The sequence below is a fragment of the Odontomachus brunneus genome, unplaced genomic scaffold, assembly GCF_010583005.1.
Source record: "Odontomachus brunneus isolate Ranch 3 - 2012 unplaced genomic scaffold, Obru_v1 Obru_scaffold_023, whole genome shotgun sequence".
Lineage (NCBI taxonomy): Eukaryota > Metazoa > Arthropoda > Insecta > Hymenoptera > Formicidae > Odontomachus > Odontomachus brunneus.
The window spans coordinates 2,389,064-2,410,972 of NW_022639473.1; the positions used below are offsets into that span (position 1 = coordinate 2,389,064).

The following is a 21,909-nucleotide window of genomic DNA, read 5'->3' on the forward strand; positions in this document are numbered from 1 at the left end:
TTCCATTTAAAAAAATTAATGTGACCTTGACCTGACCTTCGCTACGCAACCCAAGGTCAAACTGATGTGATCAGTAAATACATCTTTTTAAACGCCACAACTTTTGTCTGAAACATTTTTTTGTAAAACTTATATTTTTCCTGATATTCGGGCGTCCCGGTACTTTCCGAACACCCTGTATATATATATTAATTGTCTTGAGATAATAATTGCTTTCTACGTTTTGCCGATGAGTAAAAGTTAATTATAAGTTTGACGGTAGAGCTTAACTCCCCCTGTAAAATTTGTTCGAAACAAATGCATTTCGTACGTGTCCAACTATTTGTCTCATTGCACTTCCTTCAAACACAGTTACCTTTATTTTCAGCGGAAGTATGTACATACCGAAATGTGACGACTTTTTAAATGGAGATGGAGATATTTCGCATTATATACATATATATAAATATAAATATACATATATATATATATATATATGTGTATATATATATAAATATTATATATATATATATATATATATATATATATTTATATACAATCTTTGAGTTGTCTTTTTATAAATGGTACGATAGGCTACATCGTAAATATCTATTGACTTTATGTACATAAGCCTTTCTATATCTAAGACTTTAATATGGTGGGAATCAAATGACGCGCAAATATCCGCCGTAATTACTTACATGATTTTATGTAAATAATATATATCACGTTAACGAGTCACACATCATACATATACATACATCTACACAAATATACATACGCATGCACGAACACGCACACACAACACACTCACACATACACAGATCGTAAAATGTGTTGAATGTATAACGCACTAATTCTTGTTCTTATAAATGAGACATAAATGTAGGCGGCGCAAATTCACCTTGAACGGGGATACCGATGTTATTATTAATAACGTCGCGATGCGTGTGGATCTTGCGGATCGAGCCACTATATTATTAAAACACGTTAAGTTTCATAGTTGAATGAAAAGATTGTAAAACTCAGGAGGTCCGCACCGCGATTTAGAAATTTAAGAAAGGGGCAACCGCGCGATTCTTTCGTCATCATTGTCGTCGTTGTTGCCGAGATTCGGCGCACCGCTTTGTATCGTACGCAGTATTACTTTGTATAAAACAAAAAAAAAAGATGGAAAAGATTTGCGGACTGCTGTTATCCCCGTGAAACGCGCAAGGATTTTTCGATTCTCAATTACATAAAACACTGAGGAATGCGAGCTCGTCATACGGGCGAGAACGAACCGTTCCTCATTGTCCCGACATAATGCGGCATAAGAACTATAAAAAAATAAAAAGTAAACGATAACACGAAGAGAAAGATAGAGAAAGAAAGAGAGAATGAGAGGAGAAGAAGCGGCGTTAGCGGGTGAGAAACACCACGCGTTTTTAAAACACATGTGGATAAAAATCATAACGAAATATCATAACGAGGCAAAAAGAAAAATAGAAAAAAAAAACAAGGAAAGAAAAACAGCACACGACAAATTGTTCATAGATTATTTTTTATTATCATGTGAATACAGAATATATATCAGCAATAAAAATTGTTATACGTATTATAGACTGGCGTGTACGTATGTGACCATTTTACATACACAGCGACGCGTACCTAACTCCCACACTCTTATGCGACGCGTGTACATGTTCACTCGTATATCTATTGTACATATTTATATGGCACTTTAAATAACAAATCGATACATTGTTGATTTTTATATTACTGTTCTACCTTGAAATAGCATCCGTTCATAACCGAAATATAGATGTCCTAAGATTCGTCGGGACGTGTTCCGAGGGTCGATCTCCTCGAAATGAAAAATTTACACAGAGTATTCTTAACTCTTTCTCGTGGGGGCGGGAGATCTCTTTTATATATGTACATATATAATAATATACATAACATGATTCAATCAATGAAATTATAATTTTCTGTCACAACACAGCATGCATTTCATTATTATTCATTTGATTAGTAGCCACAGGAGCAAAGATAATTATGACGGTAATTAAGATGTCGCGGTGCGTCCTCACGATATAACTGTCTAAATTTTCCTTCGTTCTTATCATCTTCTAACCATCTTTGCGTTCTAACCATCTTCGCGTTATTCATAAAGATTCTTCTTATTTTGTTACTTCGACACTTTCCTCCTTATCTCGAGAGATATATCCACTTCGCGCTCAGTGTTGGCTGATAACGTCGATTCTGGAATAATTTGGTCGTATATAACTATATATTTCAAGTTGGAGTTTCGCGTAATAGGTAAAAGTTAGATCGCGATAGAACGGATAAAGGCACTCTGGCGCAGCTTACTTAGACTTGGACGAGTGGAAAGATTCTCTTTTCTCGATCGTATGTAGACGTACTGTGTTGGATAGTGTTCGGGCGACGTGAGCCTTCGTTACCCGACCCTTGTGATCGTTGCAACTCGTATCCTCCATCCAAAACTTTTGCGGGATTTTCGGACGGACGTATACAAGCGCCTCGTTACAAGTTATCCTCAAGCCTGAGTTACAAAATATAACAGATAGTTTTAGACTTTGTCATATTTAAAAGCAATTTGTGGAAAAAAAAATAACTTGAACGTTATTAATTTTAATTTCCCCGAGGCGCCGATGCTTACTTCTATCCGACTTGTTGGTAGACTCGCATTCGTGTCTCGTTAGTTTGTGCTGTAAAGAGAAAGAAAAACAGACACGCGTGTTTTCCAACATACGAGAATTTCCCTGCGAAGGTTAGTTTCACTTTAAGCATAGGACGTAAAGGCGTGCGTAAAAAAGGAAAAAACGTTTATATAGGGATAAGGGGAAATATTAGATCGCGGAATAAACGAGAGCAGAGCGGCTATAGTTACATCGTTTCCTCTGAGAGAACATTGCTGGCATTGGACCGCGGCTATTTGCGTGCCGTCCAGATGGCCGTTTCGGCGATGATGGGATCCGTGCGAGGAGAAGATACACGCGCTCTGGCTCGCGTGTCTCAGCCTGCCATACAGCCCATACTTCCTCTCGTCGGCGGGTCGTAATGTGCCGTTCCTCTTCATTGCCGTGTATATCTGCTCGAGCATGCCGTAGCTCTTGATGAGAAAATCCCTCTGCGCCAGTGCCGTGATTCGCTCTCTCTCCTCCGACTCTGATATGATTTCGGGCTCGAAGGAGTATAGAATGCTGTTGGTGGTAGGAGCTCCTTGCACGTCCTGTTTATTGATCTGCGAAAAAGTAGCAGGACGGTAATACACGCTCCCTCGTTTGCTTTTCTTTTCCGTGAGAAACGATGGAGGAGAGATCCCGCAAGGATCGGTACATTACTGTGGAAAGCGCTGCGAAAAGCGATAATGATACCTGCGATGTTGTGCAGTCGTTGAAATGAACCACGACTAAATGGACGAGTAGCGAGAAAAAGAAGCGGTGCATCAATAAAGCAAACACAGACGGTCATACATAATTCTCGTTTTCCTCGGTGATTTTGAACAACAAGAAAAAATGCAGATAAAACGCGATTGAACTTAGAGGATAAGTCGATTAAATACACTGACGCTTTTCTTGAATATGCCCGCGGGTTTCTCCTGTCGCAGTAACGTGCAGTGCAATTTCTTCGGTGCACTCGGACTTTCCGGGCTTATTTTGTGCTCGCTCCATTTCCCGGATATTCTCTTGCGCTCTTCCTCCCGCACTTTTAGCTGAAACGTAGCAAAGTAATCCGTATAGATGAAGAGAAGCTTAAAAAGCAATTAGCGACGAGACGCGGTTTAATTTCGGGAATTATCAATTCGAACGATCAATTGACACATTACGCATTTTCTATAAATTTTCTTATTATCTTAATAGAAAATTATTATTAGTGTCGTTTAATAAATTTGTATAATATTATTCAATAGAGACGCGTATCGAATCGTTTCTCAACTGCGTCAGTTGTCGAACGATGATATCGATCTTTAATATGCTCGTGACGTTAACGCGAGGAAAATTTAGTCGCCGCGACTTTAGAACGATGTCGTAAAACGGTGGGAAAGTTTACTTCGTTCTCCTCCCTCTGTATCCTCGATGCTTCCTCTCGCGCCCTCGACGCCACCGTATCTTGGAAAACGGAAAGCGCACTTTGCGTGAAGAAAGGTCGGTACTTATCCTCGTCGGGGCACGGAAAGATTCTTCGAAAATTGCCCGTGTGCTCGTCCTCCCACTTAAATTGTCGCTGTGTGTAATCGTTCTCATTCTTTTCGGCCTTCGTTGGAGTTGTCGCGTCGTTAGTTTGACTGCACGTTGTACATGACATGTAGGTTTATCGTAACACCTGATTTTCACTATCTGCCCCGCGAAAGCGAAATTAATCACCAACACATACCATACGCGCTCAATCAATCGTATGACAATATCTCGTGTCTTGTAAAGCAAGAAATCTTACCGTGAAAATCTAACTTTGAAGAGGAACAGAGAAAGAATCGAAATTGTAAAAAAGATGGAAATTTTATTTCCTATTTGTAGGTCATGCGCGAGACATCGATAGAGATTGATTAATCGTGACGGTGATGCAGTACTCGTATGTGCCGAGAGATTAATCGCGCAACTATAAATCATCGTGTGGTCCCTCGGTACTCGATTTACTTGTAACCCTACCTATTTATACCCTGAAGAAGCCGCTCCCTGATACGCTTCCTATCCTCCTCTATTATCTTCTTCTTGTCGCATTGCTGTAGATTTAATATATCGAAGGTGTCCATCAGCAGTCCTTCCTTTACGTCCTTATCTAGTTGAGCGTCCGTGTGAAAGCTCGGCGAGTGATTAACCTGCAATGTATTTATCGATTATTTTCCATACGGAATATGAAGATATCTTCTTTCAAAGCTTCTTTTCGAAAATTTTCCCAGAACTTGTTATGCGCACGTGCTAGGACTTTCTTTATAATAGTTCTCTCTCTCTCTCTCTCTCTCTCTCTCTCTCTCTCTCTCTCTCTTTCTCTCTCTCTCTCTCATAACATTTATAAATAATTTTTATAATTCTCCATAAAAATGCACAAGATATTTGACGATATCCTCTTTCTTAAACTCTCAGTATATCATCAGAATTCATAGAACCCAATTTTAGTTTTTAAATTTTCTTTTCGAGTAGTTTTATTTCTGTTTATAAAGTTTGATATCTCATGATATCTTCCTAAGAGATTTAAAAGAACAAAGAAAAAATTTCTTGTTTCTTTGAATAGAATAAGTTAATCCTTTAAGTTAATCAATTCCACGATGGTACATCGAGAGTTAATACGTATATTTTCGTATATTTACCTCGAGAAGATAAGGTTTGAGTTTCCAGTCGATTAAAATGTCAAATCCCAGAAGCTCAAAACACGCGGACGTTTTATCGTGCGTGGGAAAGCACGCGTGATAACTGTGCTTTAATACAGGGTACGCTGCGAACACGGTTTTAATTATGATCTCGTCGATCTTGACCCATAGTTCGTCCACGTCGATGTTCTTTGCTTTCAGCCACTTGTTCAACACCGATATCTTCCTGTAAAGCGCAATTTACGTTCTTCTCCTCCCTCGACTCGCTTTACCGGTCTTGCCGATTTTATGGAGTTTCAAGCGCGAACCTTTTGCTGCCGATCTGGTCGTCGATGATGTACATTCGGCTGTGCTTGTTGATGGCGTAATTCGTCAGATGCATAAACATATTGGTGGTATTGTGACCGGTCGGTTCCTTGTACTTGCTCGTCGCGAATCTAAAAATGTAACGTTTCTCGCATCACCCGTAAGCGCGTCGCGGATACATAATTTTAAAAAACGAAGATCAACAATACGTAAACGTGCACGCAACCCGAAAATCCGCGATGGTTGAAACCCGTTAATTAGAACGTGTATATACTCTGAATAAAATATTTACTAGTTCTACGTGATTTCTATCTAGTAATTGCAAACGCATGCCTCACCTGGCGAGTCCTTCGTTGTAAACGTAGATCCTGAGAGGATCGCATGACGTGATTAGTGCGTAAATACGTAGGTCAAATTTGTAGCCGTCTATTAAGAAGGGCTAAGGATGTGGTAAGAAAAAGGACTGTATGCATTATACTTGCTTTGCGTTGCGACTGCGAAGTTCTATAATTAAGGTTACGGTAGACGTACATATCGGAAAATGAGCCGAACGAGTTTCTAAAGCGATTACTTTTAAGTTTTATTTTAAACGCGTGGAAAATGAAATTAGTTTGCTTTCTTTTCTCCTTCTGTTTGGAAGACTAATGAAGTTCCATAAGCAACGAACTTTTTTCCGTATAATTTCACGGTATAATTATTTGTGTATCTCCATACCCGTGCGATATACACTTGACAGATCAAGCGCTCGTTGGATTTGATGTCCTTCAAATGTTTAGTCAGGTAGATACCGCGCCCTTGGCAACCCGTGTCCGGCTTGATGATGAAAGTTCTTGATCTACGCGACTTGGCATAAATCATCGCATCGCCGTGACTGGAATCCAAAATCCGAGTTTCCGATCCGCTTACGCGTTTCTCATCGTCGATTTGCGAGATATCGATTATTCTTTATCGCCGTAACGGCGACCCCTAGGAATTTACGACTCGAAACCCGACCGGCTATTCGAAGAAGTAAAACAACGCGAGTCTCACGCTTGTAAAGTAGATAAGAGCGCCTCTGATCGATCGATCGGCCGACAACCACGTATGTGTTCTCTACGACACATGAAACGTGTCTTGCGACACGTGAAACCAGCTTGAGAAATCGCAACGTGAGATTTTATTACGTCGCCTGCAAATACTACCGTCTTAATTAAATACTCGAATTAATTATATACTCAAATATTGAGTTTCAATCAAAAACATAGAGCAGTTAGTTCTATTAGATACTAAAAACTATGTTCGAGAATATTTTGTCTTTTTCTCGTTAAACAATCGCGACAAGATATATCATAAAAAAAAAGTATTCACGTAGAGTGTCTAGTGAACAAACGAAGATATTTTTTTCAATCGTCTCGTCTCAATTTGAACGGAAAAACTCGTCTTCGTTAGCTAAGAATACGATAGCAAGTGTCGTTAATTAGTTGTTCTCTATCGACGTTATTACCGTCGAAATGAGCGAATTCTCTTACTCCGCGGGGAAGCACCAAGTCTTCGGGAAGAAGTTGTAGTCCCGCGGGAACAGTTTCAGCATGCGATTGAGGTTACGAGCGAGCAAATCCTTCCTACATATCTCCGTCATGCCGGGGAAGTGATTGACCCTCTGGAACCTCTTCATGTCCTTAGCACGCTCTATGCTGACGCTTAGGTCGGTCCAATAGAGATCCCAGCTGCTGTCCTCCGTGACCTCTTTCATCCCGAACTGTGCGGCCACGCGTCTAACCACGTCGTACTTGCAGTTGCTCGTACAGATGGTTAAGAATCTGCTTTTCAATCGGTAGCTTCAGTCTCGGTTCGCGACGACGAATGTTTCGAAACTTGAGAAATCGAGTCGACTCCGCCGACGTACCTCCGCTTCCTCTTCTTCTTCGTCCCCGAAGTTTCCACTGTGTCGTCCTTACGTCGCTCCGTGTCACTTTCTTCGTGCAATGGCTCTATTTAGAAAACTCTTTATTCACATAGCGGTAAACTTGGACATATAACAAAAGCAGTTTTCCCCTCTGAATTATTTTATCATGTACAACTCATTCCGGCATAATTGTGTCAAAGTTAAGCAACCATTTATTTTTACACCCGCGCGAAAATCCTGTATTATATTTTTTACCAGATCTCCTCCAATACAATCAATATCTGTTTCTTTTTTTAATTTAGATATAAGGCCGACTTTTTCAATTCTCTTGGTACACTAATTAACAATTAAGTTATACATGTATCTTTGTTTTTCTTTCGAACTAGACAAAGACAGACGTATAATTTAACTGTTAACTGGCTTGTCAAGAGATTGGGAAAATCGGTTCTTATTCATATAGATAAATAACGTGTTTTACGTTAAAATTTGTTATGAAATTTAGCTTCTCGGTTCTGTCAGATTTTTATTAATATCGAATGAGGACTTACCTGCATTCTCACCTTTGCCCATGGTAATTTTCCATTTATAATTTTCCGAGTCATGCTTGATTACACCTATCCTGTCGTTAGCGACCGATGAAACGTGCGAGAAATCGTCGAAAACCACGGAGCTCCGATTTTGAAACGCGGTCTCGCGCGATCGCTCCTCGAAACTGGTGTCAGATTCACTGGCACTTTCGCCGTCTGTCGCGTCTTCGCTTCTGAAACTATGATGTTTAGACCCGCGTGATATCACCGGCGAGTAGTTATCGTTGTGCTGAACGACGATCATGGTTGGTGCTTTCCATTATTTGATTCTTTTAATCGTACTGTCACATCGCGCGCGCGCAACGACGACGGCGACGGCAACGACGTCAATCAAGTGTTAACTTCAGTCTGAATTTAATCTTTTTCAAATTTACATTTGCCCAGCTAGACACGATAAATCACGTGACGTCTTCCCCAATCGTTTGTGGATCGATAATGTTTTTATTTTCTTCTTCCGCTCAAATGTCGATAAATTTTGGCAAAGGCAATCCTCGAAAGTTTGTCGCAGATCATTCGCTATTTATTGTCTGCTATCTTCAAGCTTTTCAGTTTCAACTCTATGACTATTCTAAAGCGCTATTCGTAGGAGTCACTTAAATTAATATTAATCTAATGTTGCCGACTCATACAACAATTAATTAATTTAATTTATTAATACTTAATATCTCAATAATAATCGTGCACTACTTGTTACGTGTCCACAGTATATTCAGTTTAACAATATATACAGTAATTAAAATTTACATATTTATAATATTTACACGCTTAAGTAATGTCGAGTTTTAGACAGAAACAATCCAGAAGCCATAAAATAAATCGTTTAGGATATTAGAATGTTAGAAAGTTAAAAAGTCGGAAAAATAAAAACGACCTCTCGTGGAGATTTCTTTGAGTGAAAATCGATTAGGAGATTTTTCTGATAATAACCGGCCTACGTTGCTTGTATAATCTACGTACCTGTCGATATTCGCGATATTCCCGCGTTTAAGCTCGGCGACGATAAGACACTAACTGCTGCTAGGCGAAACTGATAGGGATCGGACTGGGTCGGGACACGCGTCGCGACGACGTCTAGGTTGACGCGACCACTGCGGCACGGTCTACACGTAAGGTATCTCGGTAGTTCGGTTTGGTGCTTTAATTACAGCCGACGACCATATTTAGAAATTGTGCAGTTACAGAAGTAATCACGACACGAAACTTTAAATAGGTTGCTGCGCAGCAGATCGAACGCTCTCGCGCGCGCGTTTACGCTTGTTTCTTGACGTTTAATTACGTTGACTTTTTGCCGTCGTTACGCGAAGCGACAGCCAGGGCCCAGGGTAAGAATTGCCAGGATATCGATCAAGTGTTGAAAACAAGTACAGACGACGCGAAACGGTCGCTGGACAGGGACGAGGTTTGTCCGCGAGTGTTCGCTCGTTACGGGATATAGAGCAAGAATCCGATGCAAGCCTGGCCTGAAAATTCCAACCCCGACAATTAAAAAAGCACGGAAAACCCGGCGGGAATAATATTCAGCGACACGACCCTCTCGACAGTGCGACGTAGCGCGGCGCGCGCTGACGGCGGAGGGTTGGAAGAAGGTTGAGAGCAGCCACGGTTATGCGGGTAAAAATGTAGGAAGGATAAAAAGTTTATATTCGTTCTGTCCCTGGAGTTACAGTTTGGAGTTTAATTCGGGTACTTTCAAGTTCCTTATCATTTCCACGACGTCCACGGCACACCCCCAGGATAGCGTCACGCCACTTCCGCCGTGACCGTAATTGTGTATCACCTGAAGTATAAAACACGAGACAAGCGAGAGTTATTATGGCATATGCGAGGATAGGCGACCGAATTTTGTATTGCGCTCGAAACGCGACTTGCGCCGCCGTGGTTGTTGTCAGAAGAGCTCGCATGCATACACGTGTGCGTGCAGGCAACAGCAGCGACGTTCGGCTTCGAGTGCAATATTTTCTGGCGATTCACCTTGAACTCCTTTCGCCCGGGCGTGCGGAGGTTTTCGCATTCCAGACGAACCCGCGGTCGTCCTGGTCGAAGGCCCACCCACGCGCGACTTATTCGAGCCGCCTGCAATGGAAATTATGATTGAACCGTGATTTACGTTGCTCGACCGGCCGGTCGCGACTTTAGAAACTTATTCGCGAACCTTCAGGGACGGCATCACACGGCAGCATCCGGCGTGAATGCGCTTCGAGTCCTCCTCGCGAACGGTGCAGTCGAAATCGTTTTCTTGATGCGTGCCTCCCAGCACGACGTCCTCGACGCTACGGATAGAGAAATTGAAAGAAAGAGAAAAACAATTTCGTTGATATATGCAAGTGAACATCATTATTTCAATATTCGCTTTACTTAGGGATGATGTAATAGGTCTCGTCGTCGTCCACCATGAAACATTGCATCGTCCAAGATGCCTTTACCTTAAACAGATTCTTCTATAATTAATTTTCCTGTCTGCATAGAGATGATAAAGTATCAAAAAAGAAAGAAAAATGTGTATTCTATCGATATTTTAATTAAAAAGAAAGAAAAAGATGTTTTCCAATTGAATTTCTGAATATTTTTTTTTAGTTAGTAGTTTCTTGTTAAACTTATCGATCTTGAATTTAGAATACATCCATGTTGGCGTTGAAGCGCAAGCGAATCCACGATTGCAAACTTTTGCAATAATTCGAACGGATAAAGGGATGAGACATGCTGCAATGTAAATTGGACGGTCGATTACCTTGTATACCTGACCTCTGATAGGTGTCACCGTTTTATCCGCGACGAGTTCTCGTGCACCGAGCCCGCTGCAATTTATTACTAAATCGTATCCTTCCTCGGCCAACTCGTGCAACGCTCTCACGTTCCTTCTCTCCGTCTTCCCGCCCAGAGTACTAAACTTTTTCATGAGCCACGGCAATAGTAGAATCGGCTCAGCGGTATACGTTAGAAAATGCCACCCTATTCTGAAACCGTTGATTACGACGTCGTAAAATACGTAACGAAAAAAAATGGAAGAAAATAAATAATAACTGGCAACGAGACGATTTATTCGAGCGAATGATTGTAATGGTAATTCAGTATCAAATTATATTGCTTAAAGTTTGGGCTGATAGGGTGTGTTTGTGGAAGCGAAAGAGATGGAGAGAAACGTCACTTTACAACTTCCTCAGGTTGATGAGAACGTACTTGTAATTAGACTTGTGCTCCTCGTTCAGACGCCGTAATTGCTCGTCACTGAGTTTCTGGGTGCCATAGACAAGTTTCTCCCATACCGGATCGGTGTCGCACTCGTAACCGCTCGTAACGCGAGTTACAGGCACTAGAGAGACGCCGGTCTCCGACGATAATCCGAATTTCCACAATTGCTCGAACCAGCGGTGAGTGCGGCCGGCCCATCGGCTAACATGATACGATTTCAACAGAATATCAATCGTCGCGACATTTGTTGAGCGTTAAAAATACAGGTCGTTTCGGGCTCATTTATCACTTATTATACCCATGTAAAAATAACGAGGAGAGGAGAATACTCGACAATCTTCTCCACGCGATCCTTCGTTTTTTCGACTACGCGCGACCTCAGGTAGTCAGGATATGTTTTTTTTGTTGGTGGAGGACACAAAGGGGATGTACTCACTATATATGCTCGGCAGGCGTGTCACAGAGAAGAAAAGGACCCCACAGACCAGCGCTTCCATCGCCGGTGGTGTCGGGTGAAAACGCGTCGGCGAAGATCTTCACGTCGTAGGTCGGAAAAGCGCTTTTCACCGCGAGCGCGCTCGTTACTCCTATTACACCGGCGCCGACAACCGCTACGCGCATCTTTTTCGTCGATTTTCACTGGCGCCTCTTTTCTACAGAAATTATCATCGGTACAGCTTCGGCGAGCAGTTTTGGTGTACTTTTGAATTTCGACGCTGAATAGCTGGTATCGTCGATTGACCTCGATTGACCTCGATTGACCTCGATTGACTTTTTTCTATTTTTAACGATTTTCCCTCTCTCTACTCTGTTGTCAGAACCACGATTGAGGAGAGGCAAATATTAAATTAAATTGCTAATTACGTTCAATTTTCCCGTGATGATGTATTTTAGCACGTATTATTTAATGTTTGTTAATTAATTAATCGTTTGATATTAATGAACTTGTGATTCTTTCGAAATTGCTTGGTATTAATTTAATCGATATTAAAATTCAGCGAGTTATAAGAATATTTATGCAAAATTCCCAAAAATTCGTAGAGTTATTATTCAGTTACACGTGATCATTAGATTTACGTAAAATCTATTTATATTTCTATATTCGTGGTATCCAGTTTATATTCGCGACATTAATAATCAAGCACGACCGTCGTCGTGCGAGACACATCTTCCTCATCGTCTGCGGCATTGTGAAATCGAACTTACCGAAATTGTGCCGGTGTTTCTCGACCCCTTTCTCCTCTATCGCGTGCCTCCGAGATATTCGCGCGAGAAACGCGTTTGCGACACCGCACGGGGGAGAGAACGCGACCGCGAAATTAATAACGTGACTCGTGTCACCCGTGCTCGGCGAATTCTTCGCGTGAATTGCCGTCACGATATTACTGATGTATGCGCATCGGTAGCGCACAACAACAATAATAATAATAATTGTAACGAGGTCGAGGGGATCGATAACCCCGGTGGGAATCGCGGAAATATCTCTTTGACGTTGCGCAAATGCGTACCTAATGACCGTTCCAGCGTGAGCGACCGCAGCTCCAATTGTTGAAACGGCACGACGAAAGACTGGACACGCTCCTCGCAATCACATTCGCTGCGATTACAGACGTCGTTATCGCGGCAGCCAGATACGTTAATGAAATACGAATATCTTTGTTATCGCGAGGCAATCTTGAAAATTAAAAAAAAAAGATATAGATAGATCGCGAAGTATCTGTGATGTTCTTCCCGCTTTGCGTCGCCTGCACTTGCGTCGCCTAATCTCCGACAAATACGAAGAAAATAGTTAATTACGTCTCAAAGATTACTTAGGTGCGTCCTCACGCACCTTATCGCGAAGCTTGTGATGACACGTGGGACTGCTCAATTACTCCCAGAGATTCTAGCATTCGCGATACCCTATATTCCTAGCATAATGCCTCGCAACAACACGGCTGAGTTATGCTGGAATATGGGAGTCGCGAAAATCGAACGCATCAGGAGCTCTCCCGCCTGGATTCTGCCTGCCGTGGTTCTGGGTGATCCTGTCGCAACCGTACTGCGGATAAACGGAGCATAATACTTCTAAGAGTACTCTACAAAGTTCTTACGCTCTGTTTACCGACAGCACAATGCGCACATTTTACACAAACACGTTGTATCACCACACTAAAACTGCGAACACTATCGGATGTGTCGGTTGTCCGAAACCTCGTGGGTCTAGTTCAATACCTGTCGCACGCAAAAACAAAAAATTATCTTCTTTACAAGACTATCGCGGAAATGCTCGAAGAAGGCGGCCATTATCTTTCCTACATTATCGGAATAATTAGTACAATTCAGAAGTTCGACTAAGTGTGATAAATATTTCGGAACTTTTCCGGTGATATATTTAACTGTCGCGTTATTTCTCATTAATTGTACGTTTCCGAGTGAGTGACTGTTATAATCTCTACCTCATTGGTTTTGTCGCTATTTGTTTTATGTCACTCGGCATTTCACATAATTGAAAGCTATTTTACTTTTCTTTTTTCAGAATTTTCTAACAATATATACTATTTGAGAAATCCCAGTATCACATTTACGCCAATCGCACAATTATTCCGATCGAAGTCGTATTTCCGCGGAATTACGACACGCTAAATCACTTTCATCGATCTCACGGCGATTTTCGCACAATCGCGTCTTCGACGATTGCGAGGCGAAAAGTTCACCGAATCGCGGGAAACGTTGCTCCGAGATTTTCCATCTTTCCCGGCGTGGAGCTACTTCGACGTTTCACAATTCGATCCTCCTCACTGAACTCAAGACGCGAAGTGTTGTCGTTCCGTAAGACGACTGACTGAAGTGCCTGATGACACTTCGATATATAGAGTATTTATTTACACCGTATGCAAGTGCCCTAGACATAATATGGCCCGGAAATGTGATAAAGGGTGTAGGTGACAGCACGAAACCAGAGAACCTATCGCTGCGAGCGTCCTCTTGTGCGTCGTTATTTTGAGAGAAATCTTATATTACGTCACGTTTGTCGTTACCGCGCATTCTCGCAAAAGCGCACGATTTTATCTTAATTTCTTTCCTCAACTGAACGATACTGCTCTTGTTTCCTTATTTTTCGCAGGTCCGAGTTGCAAAAAGTCGCTCAAAAGCGGCACTCGTCGCTTCACGAATCTAACGAGAATAATAACAATCAGTCGTTGAATTTCTTCTCGCTTATCTTGAACGGCAGATTTTTATTCCTGCGTAGCGATGGCTACGTAAAATTGTCTTAGCGGAAAAGTATTGAGAAGAAACAACTGAATCCTCATCTCACAATCCTCTCGATAATCGGAGTCAATTCGTAGGGTCGTCGAATTCGAAATAGCGAGTGAGTCCGAGCTCGCATTTTCTCGTGTAATAAAGAAACGTGAAAAAAACACGAGAAACGATACCGCCGCGGAACGATCCGATAATTGTGCTCCGACTTGACGATAACGATAGCTCGCTTGGTGTCACTATGGTGAGGTGAGGCCGGCGAAAATATTCGCTCATTATCGCGGTACACCTGATCGCACCCACGATCAGCCGGGATAGCCTGAGGAATACGCTTGCATTTGCAACTGCGCGAGCGAGTCGCTCGTCGGTTTCGGATAACGGACACTAAACGAGCGGGTCGAAGTGATATCCGAAACCGTTACCAGCGATATAAATACCTCTCGTAGCATTATATGACGCGAGCCACGAGCTTTCTTGAGAATCTTTCAATGAACGTCGTTTGACGTAATTAAATAACTCCGTGACGAGCAATGATTCATCGAAATTTCGTTCGATCGTCGGTGAGCCGACCGAGGAAACAGATTTACGAAATCAAGAGTTTCTATCTTTTCCGAGTTTTCTCGATCGCTGAACTTATTAACTTCTAATATTTAATGGTTTGAAGTATACATATTACGATAGGAGATGCTTTTATTGCTTTTTTGGGATACTGCAAAAACGAAAGTTTGTCGATTATGTTGCCTCGTTCTCTGTGAGGGAGGATTGTATATAAGATCGCATATAATTTATTGAGTTTTCAACGTATTTATTTACAATGCCTCTCGTGGACTCTTTATCGATTTTCTAACAACTCTAACACAGTTTTACGTGCGGTCAGCTAACAGTACCCCTTTTCTTTGTTTGAATTCACAATGGGCGCTTTGTAGGAGCGCCGTTCGCGTCGCGCATGCGTAAGTTCATACAACGCACCGGGCACATCCGCTTTCTTTAACATGAGATAGCTATACGTTTGAGGTCCGACGACAGAGAGTGGGAAAGAAAGAAGTGACGAGGTGGTGCAGAAAGTGTAGTGCAAAGTGCAGATGTTAAACGAAAGTCGCGAAGAGGTTAGATGAGAGAGTTTATATATGACGCCAACGTTGAGTATTTCAGGTATTACGGACATTTGTTAACGTATAGTGTTCTAAGGATAAGTTGCACACGGTACGTAAACGTTTAATCGAAATACTTACTTTACTCGGTTAACGTGGCCCACGTCTCTCACGAATTTCCGCTGGAAATGACATAACCTTTACCGCGCGGTGTGATACACACGTGCTTGGAAAACCGAAACTTTGTACAATACAAGTGATATTAGTGAGATTTATTTTGTTGACACGATGTTCGAGGCGCACAGCATCGTCGCGGATCATAAAGATCTCATACACGATATCGCCTATGACTTCTACGGTCAGCGAATGGCAACATGCTCGACTGACCAGTGTGTAAAGGTACGATAAATGACGATGGTTTACGTTATTAAAGACCTGAGTTGTTATCGGCTTCATAAAACAAGCACTATTATAAACTGTAAATTGTTTCCGCGCTGTGAAACATGACAGGTTTGGGACGAAGATGAGCATGGAAACTGGCACTTGACTGCATCTTGGAAGGCTCACAGTGGTGCAGTGTGGAAAATTACTTGGGCACATCCAGAATTTGGTCAGGTTCTTGCTACCTGCTCATTCGATCGCACTGCTGCTGTCTGGGAGGAAATTGGTATTGGGAATTGATTTCTCTGGGACAGGAGAGTTTGGTTGTATTGTTTTATTATTTTCTTCTCACTCCCCTTCCTATTATTTGATAGTTGGCCAAGGTTCTGGATCAGGAGCACGTGGGAGTAGACACTGGGTTAAGAGAACCAACTTAGTGGATTCACGTACTTCTGTCACAGATGTCAAATTTGCACCAAAGACCCTGGGTCTTTTGTTGGCTACTTGCAACGCAGATGGATTTATTCGAATATATGAGGCACCAGATATCATGAATCTGAGTCAGTGGACATTACAGCATGATATCAATTGCAGGCTTTCATTGAGTTGTCTCACATGGAATCCGTCTCTGTCGAGGTATTATTGCATAATGCACAAGAGATAATACAGAATTAAATACATCCGATGCAGTGGGAAACTTTGATAGTGGAATATATAAAAAAGATAATAAAACTCTAAATATATTTGCTAAAATGAAAACTTGAAGAAGTACATAAAAAGAAGTAATGTGTGAAAGTAAAATAAGAAGTTGAAGACTAAAATGACAAGTTACATAATATAAAGTCAAATAGGAGAAAATTGCAGTATGTATAAGAAAATTGGACTAAAACGTATTTCAGGCTACATCCGCCCATGATAGCAGTAGGTAGCGACGACATAAATACATCCAGTGGAGCGAAGGTCTTTATTTACGAATATTCTGAAAGCAGTAGACGTTGGACGAAGGCGGAGGCGTTGTCAAACATCACAGATGCCGTCCACGACATCGCGTTCGCTCCCAATTTAGGCAGAAGTTATCATACGCTGGCCATAGCAACGAAGGATGTGCGAATAGTTACCTTGTCGCCGACTCAGTAAGTAGAGACGTTTCGAACGCTAGTAAAGGAGAGGTAATTGCAGGCAGATCGCGCCATTCGCGTACGTTATATTTTTTCTTTTAAGGGACAATATGCAAAACGACGTGTCGCGTTACGAAATAACCGTGGTGGCGCAGTTTGACGATCATTACTGTACCGTGTGGCGTGTTTGCTGGAACGTCATGGGTACGATCTTGGCGAGTTCCGGTGACGACGGCTGCGTCCGCTTGTGGAAGGACAATTACAACAACAATTGGAAATGCGTGTCCGTTCTCAAAGGAGACGGTACCGGTCAGAACGCCGAGACTCCGGCGACCCCGCCGAGCTCGTCGGCCGGGCAACAGCCGCCGTCTACCACCAGGTACTACAAACTGGGTTCCATCAGTCACCCAAACCAAGTGCCTTGGCATTAGAGGACCTAATCAAATTCCTAGAATAAACAATTGCCAGTTATTTTTTTGCGTTTTACCGTCTACCGCGCCGTTTGTACCAAATGGAAAATACAAGGTGTACACTCTTTGTTACGATAAAAATTGCCATTCACAAACCCGCTCTCCTCTCCACGTAGATCTCCTCTGCTTATTGTTTCACTTATAATTTGGATGTCTGCGCGATTCGCGTCAATGTAACGTGGGTCTCGAATCGTAGTCGCAAGTGCTGGACGCTTATGTTACTTTTTACATCGCATAACGCATAACGCTGTTCTGCACTGCTCTTATTGAGACGTTCTGTCAGCTCACACCTGTCTCGCGTTGTTAACTGGAAATTTCAGAAGTCATTTTTGTAGAATAAGATTGTCTTTGAGGATACGCGTTATTGTACGGATGTGCACTCGGTCGTTGAGATCGAATATAATTAAAATAAGGTGCAATTAAAATCAAACAGAAGGTGATCGTATGTCGAAATTTGAACAAATACTCTTATACTCGCGAGTTTGTCGCGAGACAAATGACGCTCAAGGGATTTGTAACACATAGACGTACGGGCACACATGCATTGAAATTTAATCCGTTTAATTAATTAATAAACGCTGTATTTCTGTATCGCATTTTGAATACTTTTTCGTTTTTCTCCTCCCTCATTCTATGGCTTGGTTGAACTCGTCACCGCGATAGTTAATGGTTTATTTCTGAAATCTTTTCAATCGTATCTGGGGAGGAATGCGGTGGGGTCTTTTGTTTGTCGCATTTTATCACGTTTTCTGCGTGAGACTTCACTCCCGTTCGTTTAGGCGTTTATATACCGCGTCGTTAATGGCGCGCGGTCTCTCCTACACTCTCGCCGCGTCTCTGAATAATCTTTGTTACCGTTTCAGGACTGTAAGCATAGCCACGGTTACGGCGGAGAAGCCGACAGCTACCGTCGTGTGCAGTAATAAGTGGCAACCGCCGGTTATAAAGGGTCGCTTTAGTAAATCCGTGTGGTTGGGTAATCCCAGCGAGCCGACTCCGCCACCACCGCCGATCTTAGAATGTCCGAAAGCAAAGAAATAATTTGCGGAAAGAACAGAAACAAATGATCCGCTCGCTACTCTCGGCGCAATACGTGATCTTTTAAGTATTATTCGAGCGCGATATTCGCGATATACTTGTGCAGACTCGATTACGGTATCGCGATATAACGCGCGTGTAACATTCAATGTGCCGTTCGTCGCAGAATCAAGCCGCGAGGTCAGTCTCGACTGTGTTCTCCTGATTGATCTCTCGTGCTGATCTTTTGGACGTCACATATCGATAAGCACATTGTGATAATTGCTGTTTTCGGCGTAATACTTACTTTATTTTCTTTTTTTTTTTAGAGATTTTTTAGACTCCTTTTATATTCTTTTATCGACGTTTGAAGATTAGATTCTCTTGATGCAACATAAGAATCTGCGAGAATTCCGTCGTTTTCGAGTAGTATTTTTTGATAGATGCATTTTTCAGGAGGTCCGCGGTCAATTATCCGAATACATCGCTTCATTTTTATTATCACACAGTAAGAAGTAACGTTGTTTTTATATGTACTGTTTGTCTTTTATTCGATAGCACAGCGATTGGCTGTGCGATGTTATAAAGCACGAAATTACGTGTGCGTGTTTACATTTTTACGAATTGTCAATCACCAGACTTTATTACTTTTCATTTTTTTCGGGACAGTGATCCAATATACTTACAAACGCTGAAAATAAAACGTTTCGTTCGACGAAACACTTGTCCCATTTTTACATCCGCATTTGCGCGTGAATCAAATATACAAATTGTAACATAATGTAAAAATTATGTATAATACACAAATATAAAAGTGAGTGAAATGAACACGAATAGTTTCCGACTGGATATTCTTCTTTGCTGCGTGATATCACGATACATGAATGAAATTTACGATAAATGACGGTAGTTGCATATAATAAGTTTCAAAGCGAGACATTCACATTGAGGAACAATTCCCTCGATATATTCAGATCGTTGCTCTCTCATCGAGTCGTTTCACGAAGAACTCCGTGACCAAGCAAAAAACGCAGCCACGAAGATCTTATATGCGCGGACGTTTTGCCTTCATATGGAGGGCGAAGTTCCGATACTAAAACTGAAAATAGCGCGTTGCAGAATTAATGTATATAAATATGTAAAGCATAATCGATATTTCAGAAGCCAATGAATATCATAACCGAACCAACGAGAAAAAGCCTCTTAGACGTGGTGCGGTGCAATCTTCGCGCCGCGGGTCGTGTAAGTACCGTTTTAATATTAGACGATTCGAGACTTGTTCGTAAAACTGAAAGTTTTACACGAGCATTACATATTTTCGCGGACTTTGGAGAAATCTGACAGATGACGTGACAAGAGATTTTGCAGGAAATTATTCATAAGATTAAATCGTGTTATTTATTCTTGACGTAAATACAAACGATACAAACTTGACGAAATTCACATGGAAATATAACATTAAAGAGCTATTAAGCAACTCCTTGGAAGTTCGTTTAAGTTTTTCTTTTTCTTTCAAGTTACACAACGAATACACTGCGTTCCCTCTTTCAGAAAACTTACATTACGCGAGTCGTTTACGTCGGGGAATACTACGGAGCTTATGAAGTTTTGTCAAAGGTGGGTGTTGTCGTAAATCATACGCGTCGTATCTTTACGTAAACTCTTGCGAATTGTGAATAAAATGCAATTTCCGCGAAAGATTCATCATACTTTCAAGCGACGTCAACGGAAAATCGCGGGACTTTCGAAAAGGAAGTATAAAATATGTTGACGCCGTGTTACATCCAAATTTTCTCACTTTAAATCATAATTAGAGTCGGTCTCCTTCCTATATGATTTTTGTATTACGTTTTCAGAGAATGGAAAGTATTATATTTGATTTACGCATGGATTACGGTGACATGCTTGTTACAGGATTATTCCTCATTTATCCGACGTATTATGTCCACGTGTTAGAGGTATTTAGCGATATTCTACATTTCCATATTATATAATGTTCTATCACAAAAAAATCTACTACAATAAATTATTAGTTCACTCTTTCAAATATTATCAATCCAATCCGAATTTTTCTTCTCGGTTACGATACCATTTATTCGCAAAGTGCAAATTGTGAATATCGAAACTGAAACTTGAATTCCTGATAGGCGTGGGAGGATATTATTTACAAGCATTACGAGCTTATGTACGCCATGGAGAACGACGAATGCGAATTGGGAAAGGCGATTCCTCTGTCTTCGTATCATCACGTTTATCAAGTCAGTGATCCCACGTGATGTGTGATGCGTGTTATGCGAAATAATCGTGCATGATTAAATTGTGCTTCCAGAGATTCTTTAGCGATTGGTGTCACGTGTACACGATACCACCCACGTTACTTGGATCATTAGAAGGCTACACATTAGAATACATTCAGAAACAAGTCTCTAACTGCTTGACAAAAGTATACATGTTATGCGAATATATAGCGAACACTATGTGCGAAAAGGTTCGTGAAATTTTCAAGAATTGAAATGAAATCTGGAGGATTACAAACACGTCGAGTAAAACTCCAATGAAGCTTCGAGAAATCCCTTTTCGACAGATTCTCAATCCGATACCAAACTGAGACCGCATGAAAATCTTTTCTCCGCTTGATTTCGTGACGCGATTTCATTCGATTTTACAGTCGATCGACGTTCGAGACGCGTTGCACGGTTTTGGAAGCAGGGCGGCTCGATACCTACCGGAGAGCACGATCCTTGAATTCCTCTTGCATGTGGAATCGCCCGTTCTTGAGACCGTCCAGGATCGTTTGCGAATGTACTCGGACGTATCGCCAAGCGAGTTTTGGGACGGTGAGATATAATTATACGCGCGGATTTATTTTCGAGAAAACTCGGGACACAATCGATATGTCTCATCATTGATGAATTTAAATTCTTTAGGGAAGAATTTATTAAAATCTGAAGAAAATTATTTTTTTAAATGTCTGTCAATTTTGTGACGAGACGTTTTTCTTTTTTTTATAAAATTTTATGGTGAATACTTACAGTAATATTTATCATATCTCTGTCGACAATACTTAAAAAATTAAAAGGGAAAAAAGGAAAAAGGGAGTTAAAAGGGAAAAGTTGAGAAAAAATATCTCTTAAACAATACGCATATATGATAACGTTTCTTAAAAATTAATCATTACTAACAGGGGGACGATCATTTTTTCTAATATGAACTCGTGAAAGATGACAATTTTTTAATGTTTTCAAGTTGAAAAATTCCTGCTCTCTAAGAATATATACTGAAGGAGAAGATGCATGATTTATGATCTATGCATCGGGGTCATAATAATGTTCGTC

General features: G+C 41.3%; 3 protein-coding genes across 4 annotated transcripts; 2 read left to right on the forward strand and 1 right to left on the reverse strand.

The window, feature by feature from the left end:
- Positions 1 to 2,327: 2,327 nt before the first annotated feature.
- Positions 2,328 to 12,759, reverse strand: LOC116842259. Its single transcript, XM_032811189.1, has 21 exons — positions 12,464 to 12,759; positions 11,694 to 11,910; positions 11,246 to 11,458; positions 10,797 to 11,022; positions 10,424 to 10,491; positions 10,221 to 10,338; positions 10,040 to 10,141; positions 9,733 to 9,845; positions 8,030 to 8,241; positions 7,482 to 7,566; positions 7,105 to 7,395; positions 6,311 to 6,467; positions 5,935 to 6,035; positions 5,599 to 5,727; positions 5,291 to 5,516; positions 4,632 to 4,801; positions 4,036 to 4,270; positions 3,554 to 3,697; positions 2,873 to 3,226; positions 2,642 to 2,690; positions 2,328 to 2,524 (listed from the first exon to the last, which is right to left on the reverse strand). Exons 2-21 carry the CDS (start codon positions 11,876 to 11,878, stop codon positions 2,328 to 2,330), a joined length of 3,375 nt encoding a protein of 1,124 aa, XP_032667080.1. The 5' UTR covers positions 11,879 to 11,910; positions 12,464 to 12,759.
- A 2,796-nt stretch (positions 12,760 to 15,555) lies between these two features.
- LOC116842252 (nucleoporin SEH1) lies at positions 15,556 to 19,402 on the forward strand. Of its 2 annotated transcripts, XM_032811180.1 has the most exons (6): positions 15,556 to 15,987; positions 16,099 to 16,255; positions 16,344 to 16,605; positions 16,869 to 17,102; positions 17,191 to 17,466; positions 18,421 to 19,402. In XM_032811180.1, the coding sequence occupies exons 1-6, from the start codon at positions 15,877 to 15,879 to the stop codon at positions 18,596 to 18,598; spliced, it is 1,218 nt and encodes a 405-aa protein (XP_032667071.1). In that variant the 5' UTR covers positions 15,556 to 15,876; the 3' UTR covers positions 18,599 to 19,402. The 2 variants fall into 2 exon arrangements, with proteins under 2 accessions (XP_032667071.1, XP_032667073.1); XM_032811182.1 differs by lacking the exon at positions 18,421 to 19,402 and having other exon boundaries at positions 17,191 to 18,153.
- A 189-nt stretch (positions 19,403 to 19,591) lies between these two features.
- Positions 19,592 to 21,449, forward strand: LOC116842253 (testis-expressed protein 47-like). Its single transcript, XM_032811183.1, has 5 exons — positions 19,592 to 19,816; positions 20,126 to 20,532; positions 20,722 to 20,832; positions 20,904 to 21,062; positions 21,243 to 21,449. Exons 2-5 carry the CDS (start codon positions 20,407 to 20,409, stop codon positions 21,420 to 21,422), a joined length of 576 nt encoding a protein of 191 aa, XP_032667074.1. The 5' UTR covers positions 19,592 to 19,816; positions 20,126 to 20,406; the 3' UTR covers positions 21,423 to 21,449.
- Positions 21,450 to 21,909: the final 460 nt, after the last annotated feature.

What these genes read in the sequence shown, in the direction of transcription:
- LOC116842259 (XM_032811189.1), bottom strand. Translation starts at nt 11,878, where the DNA reads ATGCGCGTAGCGGTTGTCGGCGCCGGTGTAATAGGAGTAACGAGCGCG. An exon ending in TCAGAGGTCAGGTATACAAG is followed by an intron (nt 10,492 to 10,796) that starts GTAATCGACCGT and finishes AATCTGTTTAAG; the next exon opens with GTAAAGGCATCTTGGACGAT. An exon ending in AAGAAGAAGAGGAAGCGGAG is followed by an intron (nt 7,396 to 7,481) that starts GTACGTCGGCGG and finishes ATTGAAAAGCAG; the next exon opens with ATTCTTAACCATCTGTACGA.
- LOC116842252 (XM_032811180.1), top strand. Translation starts at nt 15,877, where the DNA reads ATGTTCGAGGCGCACAGCATCGTCGCGGATCATAAAGATCTCATACAC. An exon ending in TGCTGTCTGGGAGGAAATTG is followed by an intron (nt 16,256 to 16,343) that starts GTATTGGGAATT and finishes ATTATTTGATAG; the next exon opens with TTGGCCAAGGTTCTGGATCA. An exon ending in GTTACCTTGTCGCCGACTCA is followed by an intron (nt 17,103 to 17,190) that starts GTAAGTAGAGAC and finishes TTTTCTTTTAAG; the next exon opens with GGACAATATGCAAAACGACG.
- LOC116842253 (XM_032811183.1), top strand. Translation starts at nt 20,407, where the DNA reads ATGATTTTTGTATTACGTTTTCAGAGAATGGAAAGTATTATATTTGAT. An exon ending in CGTATCATCACGTTTATCAA is followed by an intron (nt 20,833 to 20,903) that starts GTCAGTGATCCC and finishes TTGTGCTTCCAG; the next exon opens with AGATTCTTTAGCGATTGGTG. An exon ending in CGAACACTATGTGCGAAAAG is followed by an intron (nt 21,063 to 21,242) that starts GTTCGTGAAATT and finishes TCGATTTTACAG; the next exon opens with TCGATCGACGTTCGAGACGC.